Raw genomic sequence first — 12,315 nt, forward strand, 5'->3', positions numbered from 1 at the left:
AACCTTTGCTGCTTTAAATATGGCTACGCCCACCCTTAAAGTGCTACAACTATGCTTCAATGTAGACACTTACTACAGCAACGGGCGGGGTTCTCCCATCACTCTAGTCAATCCAACTCCCTGAGAAGTGGTAGCTTGGATGACGGAAGAATTCTTCCCAACGACCTAGTGCTGTCTACAATGGAGGTAGGTCCGCTTAATTACATCTCTCAGGGATGTGGATTTTACACACCCCGAGAGATGTAGCTCTGCCGATGTAACTTTTCAGTGTAGACCAGCCCTATACTGGTACTGTTAAAGCAGCAAAAAACAAAAAACAAACACCACTCCTCACCCTTAGTGTGGATGTAGTTATACTGGTATAAGAGTGCTTAAACTGGTATAAGGGTAGGGTTTTAGTGGCACAACTATGTTGGCAAAAAATCACCACCCCAACCAACATAGTTGTACCAGTATAACTTAAGTGTAGACCAGGCTTTAGGTGCAAACACTGTATGACAGCCCCTTCCAAAATTTGGCTTCATCAACCACTTTGAACCAGTGCTGCCTCCCCTACTTTACCCATTGACAAAACACCAACACCGCCCTTACCAGGTCCTGTATTTAATGAGTCCTGCAAAGACAGAAAATAGTTTATGGTCAATAAAACTTATAGCAACTGAATGTATTTAAAGATAAAATAAGACACCCTGAAGTACCATAGTAACCTCTGCTCTTGCTCTGATTACCACAAAGCTCTCTGTGCAGTTACTACTGGATTCAATTTTTTCCTAAGGCAAGGGGCATATCATGCTATATCTACCCATAGTTCTTCACTTTAGGGACAGGAAGTTTTCCATTCTCTGTATGAGGAACCTTCACAATTTAGCAGGGGAAATACTGGGGTGAAAATTTATCCTGCTGCCCAAGTTCTCCATCTATGATAGTTCCGAATGCAGAGTCATTACAGCATTGAGAGTCAGCACATTGGACAGTGATCACCACAAATGACAGGCCAGACCCATGTGGAACAGGCCAATTCTGGTCTAAAATAAAGGACATCTGTTACCAGCACTTATTCTGTGAGGTGCTCAGATCCCCAAAATCCCACTGAAGTGAAAGGAAGTTGGGGGTGATCAGCTCCTTGTAGGATCAGGTTCTTAGGATGATGCAACATGGATATTATCCGAAGTAACATTTGCAGTGGAGGCTGGGGGCCCTCCCCAAGGCCCATGCTCCCTCCAGCACTAGTTGAAAGCTCACAGCTGTAATTCAATCTGGACTAGTGAAACACAGATGCCCCCACAGCCCCTACCTGACTGGGAGTTAGGAGGGAATGAAACAAACGTACCTGGTCCGCTGGAGAGCCTGAAAATAAATGTTAAAATAATTGGTTAAATTTAGGGGGAAACAACCCTCTATTTTGCACTTCCCTCTACTCAATAGCATAACTCATCATCTTGAGAGAAGGGACCAAAAGTGAGGCACTACAGACTTGCTCCAACACCCACTGAAGTCAGTAGGAACCTTTCCATCCACCTCACTGGGATGTGGATCAGGCCCCAAATCGCACCCAGCTCCACCAACGCACCTCAGGCCTGCAAACAACTCTTTGGTAACAAACACATCCTGAGCCGTGCCCTACGGATTTGTGCCCGGCTGCGTGTGTGGTGGGGGTTTGGGGGGTGAGAGAGAAAGAGCATTGTGTGGTTATATTGCCCAAATTCCCGTTAGAAATTAGACGAAGAACTGCATCCCCACCAACCACCACATCAGAGCAGTTGCAGATGTAAAGATAGTACCCCATTGAGCCATCTACTGACAGCCTATTTGTTTGTCTCCATTACACACATACATTCTGTCTCTCACCTCCTTCCCCCTGCCCACTTAGGGGGTCTGATGAAATTTTCCTTCATTGTTGTCCTTTTCCCTATCCTTGTTGCTATCTAAGCAGCAACACTTTCACCTTCACCTGGGGGGAAGAATACTTCCTCTTCTCAAGGAGACTGGTTTGACAAGACTTAGTCCAGAAGGGGTATTAAACAGTGCAGTAAATTACCTTCAGTTACCCCTTTGCCTCCCACAACCAGCAGCCCAACTCTGCGGCTTCCCAGTCAACATCTGTTCGGGTAGGAATCTCAAGATTGCTCCTGAATCGGATCTATATATCCTGTACTTCATGTCCTACTACAGAAAGTCTCTTCTAACATTAGCTTCAGCGAATCAGTCAGTTGGTTGCAAGATCCCACCCGATGCATGGTCGGGATTATTACGTATTTTTCCAACTTGCTCGCTGGCTTTATGGTCCTTTACTGTATTTTGAGTAGTCCCCTGAAATATATGTATATTTACTATAGGGGACTACTTGAAATAGTCAGAATACACATATACACATTCATATATACATATACACGTATACATATACATATACGTACACAGACACACACAAGAGCTACACACAGCAAGTTACCATACTAGGAAGAGGATGGAAAGCTCTTTAAAAAATTTCTTAACTAGTCAGAAATGGACATAAAACAGTGGATGACATTTAATGCTAAAAAGAAAACAACTTTTATCTATCAGTTCATTCATAAGAAGCTGAGCCCTTTTAAAAACAGCTAGAAGGTCAAAAGACTTACTGATCTTGCAGGGAGGAATAATTTCCAAGCATTCTTTATGAGCACCTGCTCCACATTTCATGCAAAGATAGCCCTGATAGAAAGTTCCTCTGTGAAAAGAGAAGTTGGAAATTTACGATTTTTCTTCATGACAGTACCCTCCTTGATATTCCTCCCCAATTACCTGTTTGTTTTACTTCTTGCATGATAATTTATTCTGTTAACTTTTTACTATTTTTTTTTGCTAGTGACTAACATATGTGAAAGGTGCCAGATGGGCAATCCTTCAGTGTATCCAACCTGCAGGAATAAGAGCACTAAGAAGGAAATGTGCCTCTACTCTGAGCTGGTAGGCTCTGCATCTGGGGAGATGATGGTAGCTCAGCCTTCTCCTTCATTCATTCCTCAGTTTCTCTGCTGATGGTGGCCCATGTGGGTGTATCTGTGCCAACAACAATCGTGACTTTTGCAACGTGGGAATGTGTCCCCTAGGAAGCGGATTGAAACCAACAGCTCATTTCATGTCAGGGCCCCGGATTCATCAGATGGTAACCTGCAGTCACCTCTAATCTGGAGCTTCACTTAGCAGTGAGTAGATCCATATCCCTTTACCATCCCTGCAAGCTATTCACCTACGAAAGCTACACCCTTATGGAAGGCCAAACACCACCTGATGAAAGCCAAAAGTCAACACTTGAGCTTGCTGTATATCTGCAGACGGCTGTACAGCTGAGGTCATAATGTTGGGCTAAAATCTCAGCCATTTTCAAGCAGGGAAGATCACATTCATTCAATAAAAAAAAAAAGGAGTACTTGTGGCACCTTAGAGACTCACCAATTTATTTGAGCATGAGCTTTCGTGAGCTACAGCTCACTTCATCGGATGCATACTGATGTATGCTGTAGCTCACGAAAGCTTATGCTCAAATAAATTGGTTAGTCTCTAAGGTGCCACAAGTACTCCTTTTCTTTTTGCGAATACAGACTAACACGGCTGTTACTCTGAAACAATTCATTCAATAAAAACTTTCATTGAGCCTCAAATCCCAGCAATAAGTACTGGTGTTTTTGTGCAGTGAAGGATTAAGAAAAGGTATCAAATCAGTCAGTGGGAACACACGAACAAACCGGAGGAGAGTGTATCATCTGTGTTTAAAAAGAACCAGACTCTCCTACAGTGTTAATATAGACAAACCTACACTGGGCAGGAAGTTATACTGCCAGTGATGGGTATCACACTGAAGGGAGGATGTACCTCTGGTGTAGTTAAACTCCGTAAGAAATGTGCTCCATTTATCAGACTCCTGGGATTTATTCCCAGCTCTGCCACTTGACTTTAGGTAAATCACTTAACCTCCCTGTGCCTCAGTTTACATATCTGTGAAGTGGGGATAATAGGATTTATCCAACCTCAGGAGGCAGAGATGGAGAGGTGGTTTTTGAAACCTAATTGCTTGTGATGTGCTTTCAAATTCCCCCTATGAAATATGCAGTATAAGCGCAAAGACCTATTACTAAATGATAGCCTGTCATTAGTTACCAGATCACGAGCTTGCAGGACTGTATGGCAAAAACCCACATGGATACAGTGTTTATTTGAATGCTGATTGGTTTAGCTATTAAATGTTATTGATGTTCCAACCAATCCCATAAGATTGCCCATGGAGAGGTTCTCAGAATAGCATATAAAGACCAGCAATGATAATTCAGACAATTCTATATGCACAAGAAGTTTCTTAATGCAACATTTGTTGAGCTAACGATAATTTCATTTGCAATTGGGTAGGCCAGGCAATAAGCAGTCCCCCTGGGCAGGTTATAGCTTCAGCGTGTGGTCCTTGCATGCAAAATTTATCTATAGCCTCAGGCCATCAATTCTTGCTCCTTGCTGAAATTCTGCAATGATGCATAAAGGATTCTGTTTCCTGTCAAATGGCCAAATACTTATGGGGCAGGGGCATGGACTTATAGCTCCTATAGCTACTAGGCCATCCTGATCATTAGGGTCATTTATGCGATACAGAAGAGGTGAGCTGGAAGTCTGGGAGTTAGGTGTGAACTGAGAGCAGAGGAAAGGAAAAGAGGGAATAAAAAAAGACAAACCCATTTTAGATGTTGAAAACATCTAGCCAAAGGGCTGAGAAGTATGAATTTTAAGTTACAAAGAGCTCACACATGACAGTTTCCCATTATTGTGTCCCCGTGAAATGTCTGTTGGATCAGTGGTTCTCAACCAGGGGTCCGGGGCCCCCTGGGGGGCCGTGAGCAGGTTTCAGGGGGACCACCAAGCAGGGCCAGTGTTAGACTCGCTGGGGCCCAGGGAAGAAAGCCAAAGCCCCACCACAAGGGGCCGAAGTCCGGGGCCCTGAGCCCCGCCACCTGAGGCTGAAGCCGAACTTAGCTTCGCGGGGGCCCCTGTGGCGTGGGGCCCCAGGCAACTGCCCTGCTTCCCCCACCCCCCAACACCGGCTCTGGCTTTTATATGCAGAAAACTAGTTGTTGTGGAACAGGTGGGCCACAGAGTTTTTATAGCATGTTGTGGGGGGGGGCCTCAGAAAGAAAAAGATTGAAAATCCCTGTGTTAGATAGTAGACCCTCTGTGTTTAATATGGAGTTCCCCAGAGGATGGAAGGCTACGCAGAATCCAGGTCTGGGGATGGGGAAACAGTCAAGAAAACTCCTGGTTGCTCCCGTACTGGATCAGCCTGCCTGCGATGCTACAGCAGTGGGGTGTCAGGTCAGTGGGCTGCCCCCAACGTGGGAATACAGCCAGGCTTGGTGTGGATTAATGAGTTAAAACACAACCACAAGCCTGGAGAGCTGGAAGACGCCCATGGGCCCAACTGTTCCACACAGGGAGTGGCTGAGTGGTGTGACCGTGATACTGCAGAGCTAACATCCCGGTTGGTGACATGAGGGCATGGTTTGTGGAAGAGTATTAGGCTGGGATTCCCATTGACCTTCAACAGGTGTTGGGCACCTCACTGCCCACTGTGCCTTTGAAAATCTCCCCTTTTGTGGGCCAAAGTAAATGCGGAACAAAGATGGCTCCATCTTAGGGGCAGAGAGGGGAGTGGCAAATGTAGGACACCTGTCAGGTTAACACTGGGCAGGTGTGTGCATGAAATACCGATAAAACCACAGCCTGTTCCCACCCAAATTTGTTCTCCCGGGTCAGGGCGAAAGGGCCTATGGTGTGGGATTCTGTGCCACCATTTGCAGTATTGTTATCACAGCTAGAGCCCTACAATCATACGCTTGAAAAATAATGGAAAACCAGCAGCAGCAATGCTGATTTCAAATTCGCCATAGCCTGAAAGGCTGCAGCTGACAAACGGTAAGTCAGAGAATCTCAGATACCTAGCCCTTTCCAACTCACATGTCTTTTCTCGACTGGATAAAAGACCAGGGCAATAATGAATGAGCAATTACCCTTTTTTTTTTTTTAAATAGACATGTTTTTTAAAAAAGTTTTCATCTAGAAGAGCATTGCTCACCTTAAAAACATCTTGCACGCTTTGCAGTTGGTCGTCTTTTCAAACGTGTACATCTGGAAGTTGTGGTGATTCGCACTGGCTTTTTCTGGCTTAATGTTGGACCTAATTCCAAAGAGGGGAAAAAAACAAAACAAAAGACAAACCCCCAAAGTTGTATCAACCTGCCCTGGTCAGACTTTCTGAGTTCTACGGTCTTTGGTTGCAGCTACTGTCTGGATTTCAGTCAAAGTTTTGAAATCACTGAGCATGGTATAAGATCTCGCACAAGAGTGAAAGAATTAGAGAATCATTTGGGGCTAGCTGATGGAGGGGTTGTGTATGGTGTGTTAAACTTTCATTGATATATTCACACATGATCCTGTCTTTCCTGCCTACGTCAGTCTTTAACTAGAATTCACCACTGTGCAGAAGGCCAATATGAAACCTATGCACAACTTATGTCCTCAAAATAGGGCTTAAGTAGGATGCAACACCCTTGTGCTGACTATCTGTGCAGATTTTAGCCCTTAACTCTGGTTATTTGGTCAAATACATGCTCAACGTTGGATGCCATAGGTTTTCTCCCAAGGTGGCAATTTCTACAGACATCTTCACCGCACGCGCTTTTTGCATGAACCGTTTGGTTAGATGCTATCACATCAGGCCCATTTCCAGAAACTCTTTGTGCATGGAAGTCCTATGGAAGTCAGTGAGAGTTGTAGATCAGAGCCCTGGGCTCTGAGAACTAGAAACTGAGTTGACCAGGCCATGTTTCATTAGTGGCAATGGTGTGCAGCCAGAGAGGATTTTTGCAGGGAAGCTTAAAACACTCACATTGCCATTTCAAACTGCTCCATCCACTTCCTCTTCATGTCTTCCGTCTTGCAGAAAAACTGGAAGCCCTGCTTTCCCTGAAGGTGAATCAGGTAGAACCCGTATGACCACTGCAACAAGAAACCAATAGAAATGATCAGATGTTAGTTATTTCTCCCTCACCTCTTTGTGCTGAATGCTTAAGCAACAACATCCTGGGAGGGTGGGGGTTAATTCAGGTCCATTTGTAATCTGTTTTAAGATGTTCTCTTTACTTGCCTCTGTGGTTACAATGGACCTTTCTGGTGATAAAAGCAGGGGAGTGGTGCAAAGACCAACTTTGTATCTCTATTGTACATTGCAATAAATGACTTTATGGTGGACCCTGGTGCACACCATCATCAACCAGAATTTCATGGCAGCAGATGGGAGAGAAAGCAGATCCTGCAGCTCCAAAAGCTCAGGTCCCTGCCATTAAAGCTAAAGGAGACTCTCCATTCACCATCAGCAATATAGAGCCTATGACACACATCCAACCTGCCCTGCAGAAGGCAGTGGTGCATATACACACTAGCCAGTTCACTACAATATTAAAGAAAATAAAGTGGATCTCGTGGTTGCTTACCATTTTTCCATGAGACTAGAAAGCATAAGAGAGCAAAGTGGAAACACAATTCATTAAAACACAAGGCTAGCAATCTTTCTTCAACATCACAGCAGCAAAGCCACTAATTATTTTCAAAATGGCACAACAGCTTCCTTGTTGCTATCCCATACACTGGACCACACTAACGGGGTGGCCAAAGCTGCCAAGCTATGGATCTCCTGGGATGCTGATCTTCCTCTGTGTCCTCACCTCAGCCCCAAACCAGGCAAAGTATATGCATCTCTGACAGAGAAGCTTGGTTTAGAAGAGCGTACCCAATGCAAAGAGCCTGCCATGTCCATGCTAACCCCGAAAAACAAACACTTTCTACAGCTTCGAGGGCTGTCTGCTGAGGGACAGGTCCAAGAAGCTACTAAGATCCCACTAGACAAAGGCTTCCACCACGACCTTTGGGTCGGCCATTTTTAGGGAAACAGCACTCTCCACCGGGATATCTGAACTCAAGTATTGATACTCCCATGCAGGACTCGGAAAGAATAACCGAGATGCCTTTTCCAGAACAGTTATTGCCGGAGGTTCCACTCCCATTAGCTCTTCTGAACAACAGGCAAGGATAAACCTGGCCATCCAGCCCACGTTCCCTCTCACAATGACAGCTTAGGAGCTAGTGCTTGAGAATGCGAGAGCCGCTTCATTTGCCACAATCTGCAATCTAGAATACTAGTGTAGTAGTCTGTTAAATGCACCGAGGCATGGGGAGCATGAAGCTTGGAGCCCCGGAGGAGACTCACACAACTAAAGCCCAGTCACCCGGATGCGCAAATTGGAATAAGAATGTGTGTACGTGCATGTCCTGCCCATTCTTCCCCATCCTCCATTCTTTTTTTAGGTCATTTTTATCCTTTCCAATTTGTCTGTGAATTACTCTCTCAGAGAGTGGCTTCTGTAAAAGAACAGAGCAGCTCCCTCCATTCCAGTCAAGTCATCCTAACTTCTTGAGGGCTCTTTTGCAGGCCCCAGGTCAGGTGACCCAGCTCAGCCTTTCATTTCTAAGCTCTTTGCCCTGCAGTCACAGGGTTGATTGTCCAGATTTTACAAGCACTATTTCTGTTTTTGAAGTCCGATGGAAGAGGGGTGCCCTAGGACACTGACCTGCATGGGTATGAAAAGCTGTCCAAGAGAGCTAAGCCAGTTCCTTGCTCTGTCCACCTACCTTCTTAATGTCCTTGTTGTTCATGGGATCATCAGTCATCTTATGGAAAAGCAGCTCGATAATTTCTTTCAACTCATAATTGTATCCTTTCCTTTTACAGACGATCACCACTTTATCGAACAAAAATAAATACCTGCCAGAGACCAAATCCCACATCTAATTATATACACCTTTCACAGAAAGCTCAGCGGAGATTATTGCCTGGTCAGGACAGTGAAACATTGTTAGCTATATAATGATTTAATGTTAAAGGCACTGGGCGTTAATGCAATTCTAAGAAATGACCAAATTAAGGAGAATGAAACGTGTGCAAACATAGGACCAAATGTCCTGCTGGTGTCACTCAACTGACCATAAGGAGACAATTTGGCCCATGGATCGTCTTACTGGGCGAGGGACTAGGTGAAAAACAAACTGAAGGTTAATTTTATTTATTTGGAAAAACTTCAGAACAACCGTTCTTTTTATAAGAAAATGTTCTGACTCGTGTGATGACTGAGCTCTCAAAGAGGGTTTTAAAGGTGTTTCATCTGCAGGCCATGTAGTGAGAAGACACGTCAATTTAGCTTCCTGAGGCTCTTCTAACTGTAATCCAGAGCACCCAAGAGCTGTTGTATATTTCACTTATAGGTAACTTCCAGGAAACATACAGTACTCTGTAATCATACAGGAAAAAGCCCTCCAGCTCTGTTTGAGACACCCTGAAATCAGCCACTGGAAGGCTCCACCCAGCACATGCAATCCCTTCAATAGGATGCAGCTTTATTTGACTCTGCTGAAAAAATAAGAAGACAGGGCTTTCTTCTGAGACCCCTCTCTGTAGGGCTCAAAATCAGTGTAAGTCGCTTTAAGCTAATGACATGTCCTACAATTCCACGTGCTGGCAGTGAATCGAAACTGGAACAGAGACGAGTTTGCACTTGCAAAGCCCAAGAGAGCTTTAGCCCCCCAAACAATGAGATTTAAAGTAACAAAAAACCACCTAAGCATTTCACTGTGGATGAAACTTGTGGACTCTAGAATTGCCAGTTTTTTATGATTTAACATCAGACTTGAAAGCTTCTGCCGCTGGGCATTGTGGGACATATGACTGGGTCCTGAGGAATAACACTGGAAGTGAACACCCTCCAGGCTTTGGGAGAGTGCTAGACAGCATCTGAACCTGGGCCTAGAGATGAATTTCACAGTTTACCTGTCACCTCCTTATAATGGGCCACACCTGGTTTCAAACACACTATATTGCTGGGAGGCGGAGAGCTGAAATCCATACTACGGTCTGACTTCTGGTCTCTAGAAGATCGGGCCTCTTTAAACTAGACTGGCCAGTGCATTACAAAATGTAAGGTAGGAAAAATCCTGTATTGACAGAAGGATAGATGGGATGATCTACCCTGTCTTTTCTGTGTAATGCAACTCCCCCTAGGTGGGTTGTCAGCAATGGGAATTGAACCTGCAGCCTCTGCACCTAAAAGCGGGAACTTCTACTTTCCAAGCTTCTTTGGCTCAAAGGCAGTAGCAGACTGATAAACTCCTGTGCTTCAGCCACTAGATGGGGACAGGGAGCCACATCATCTACCTGCAGGTTACGTACACACCCTGGTCCGGGAACCTCATTCTGAACCTCAGAAGCTTGCCCAGCTCAAATTCTTACACCGGCCACCAAGTGTAAGGCAATGCCCCTGGGTGGGCCAGCATGAGATGGGACTGAGCCCATGACCTATGGATCTAAACCCATTATGATCCCAAGACAGATGTTAAGCCGTATTAGAGCCCCTGGCTAAGATGACCAGCCAGCAAGTGTGAAAAATTGGGACAGGGTAATAGGTGCCTATATAAGACAAAGCCCCAAATATCGGGATTGTCCCTATAAAATCAGGACCTCTGGTCACCCTACTCCAGGCGCATAGCAATAAGGCGCCCTGTACTGCACTTAGCATTTTGAATGGTGTTTCTTGTAAATTGGTTTTCTGGGAGAATGGTGTCTTTGTTTTCCCCCACTGTCCATTTCTTTGTTTCTTCATTCACTTACCTGTCCTGCTTGGTGTGGTTCACAATTGAACGGACTTTCAGTTCACCGTCTATCTTTGGCCTCCCAAATTCTTCCAGTTTCCCTTGCTGCAGGTAGCAAAGTGTATGTTAGCAATGAGAGGTTTTTATTTCTGAACCCAAAAGGTCTCTGAATGTGGCACAAAACGTAAAGAAACAAAAGAGACCATTTCCAAAGGGCAATAAAGCCCCCCCTATCCCCCCCGCCCAGCTCAGATTCCAAAATAGGCCCCTAGCAAAGGAGAGAACCGCCACTCACCAAAACACACAACCCAGAAGTGAATCACCTCACCAGTAATGTTAGCTGTGATGGACTTGAATACCCAGAGGGAGAACATTCCAAAGACACAGTAAACAGAGAAGACGCACTCGCGTAAGACTGTACTCTGGGGTGTATCTTGAGTGGCAGAGATTCATATAAACACTATCACCTACAGCCAGATGGAATTCCAATAGGTGACAGTTACCATAGAAGACGACACTACAAGTGGTGTTAGGAGCCCGAGGCTAGTGTTTGGGTTTGACGACAAGTCAAGTCAAGGATCTGGGTGCAAAGGTTTAGCGGTCAAGTAATTTTTGCAAGATTTCCACTCTGGATGTCAGAAATCTCATGAGATCAGCTAGGCTCAGGAGATTTTTCTATTGAAACTGCACTGGAACCAGAAAATGAAGATCTTCTAATTTTGGATCCCATCTGGAACCAAAACCACAGATTTGGGGCAGATTCAGAGACCAGAATCATGGATCTCTCTCAGCCCCCAAGCCCTTGCAAATGCTACTCAATACAGCACTGTTATTGAGTGATACGAAACACTCCACCAACAGAGTTCTCTTTTTTTTTATTTAAAAAAAAAAAATCTTGAAGCTTCACCGTTGATCAGAAAAATACATATTTTATACAGCTGTGCATATAATCTGTGGTTATTTCATTGCTGTGCTGTGTGTGGGTTGTGTATACATAATGAGAATAAATCCATAACATCCATTACAGAGAAACGAAATTAAACACAGAGCAGAGTGTGTGGGAGATTGATTTGAAGAAAGAAATTACTGCTTTGCTAACATTTCATCTTCTGCATGTCACACCAGCTCTCAGACTGCAGCAGGGAAAAGCAGATGCTTAAAGGACCCATTCGCATTCCAGTTTTTAAAGAGCATCTCATTTCTCATACAGATCATGGCTTATCATGACTGTTCCAATCAAAACCTATGAGCTGGAAAGGCCTACATCCCACTTCAGAGTTTTCTTAGGTTTCTCTTGAAAACTAGGGATTCTGTGTCAAGTTTGTTAAAGAATCATTTATTAAAGTCCACAGTGTCCTTTGGACTCAGGATAAGACAGAGAGGTGCACAGTGCTGAGTGTACTCAGCCCCCATTGACTTCAGCAGATCAGTCCCTCATATGGTTTGAAAGATAGATGTCTGGTCCATACTTTTGGAGTTCTATGCTTAGGAATATATTACTTGTGCTGTTCTTTCCCTTGCATACCGGGGCTATACTTTTGTTCATGAAAATGTTTATTCATCTCCTCTCTCTACCCGCTTAACAGCAAAATAAAAACA

General features: G+C 44.5%; 1 protein-coding gene across 8 annotated transcripts in view; it reads right to left on the bottom strand.

The window, feature by feature from the left end:
- VAV2 (vav guanine nucleotide exchange factor 2) overlaps positions 1 to 12,315 on the bottom strand; it is a 314,011-nt gene that overhangs the window by 15,378 nt on the left and 286,318 nt on the right. For 5 of the 8 annotated variants that reach the window (XM_075120343.1, XM_048823167.2, XM_048823163.2 and 2 more), the window contains 8 exons: positions 10,736 to 10,821; positions 8,707 to 8,839; positions 7,512 to 7,526; positions 6,908 to 7,017; positions 6,095 to 6,196; positions 2,619 to 2,707; positions 1,331 to 1,347; positions 592 to 613 (listed from right to left, as the gene is read on the bottom strand). In XM_075120343.1, the coding sequence (XP_074976444.1) occupies positions 592 to 613; positions 1,331 to 1,347; positions 2,619 to 2,707; positions 6,095 to 6,196; positions 6,908 to 7,017; positions 7,512 to 7,526; positions 8,707 to 8,839; positions 10,736 to 10,821 (574 nt within the window). The remainder of the gene's footprint in view (positions 1 to 591; positions 614 to 1,330; positions 1,348 to 2,618; positions 2,708 to 6,094; positions 6,197 to 6,907; positions 7,018 to 7,511; positions 7,527 to 8,706; positions 8,840 to 10,735; positions 10,822 to 12,315) is intronic. The other 3 variants (XM_048823166.2, XM_048823164.2, XM_048823169.2) reach the window with 1 other exon arrangement.

Source organism: Caretta caretta, chromosome 16 (assembly GCF_965140235.1).
Source record: "Caretta caretta isolate rCarCar2 chromosome 16, rCarCar1.hap1, whole genome shotgun sequence".
Lineage (NCBI taxonomy): Eukaryota > Metazoa > Chordata > Testudines > Cheloniidae > Caretta > Caretta caretta.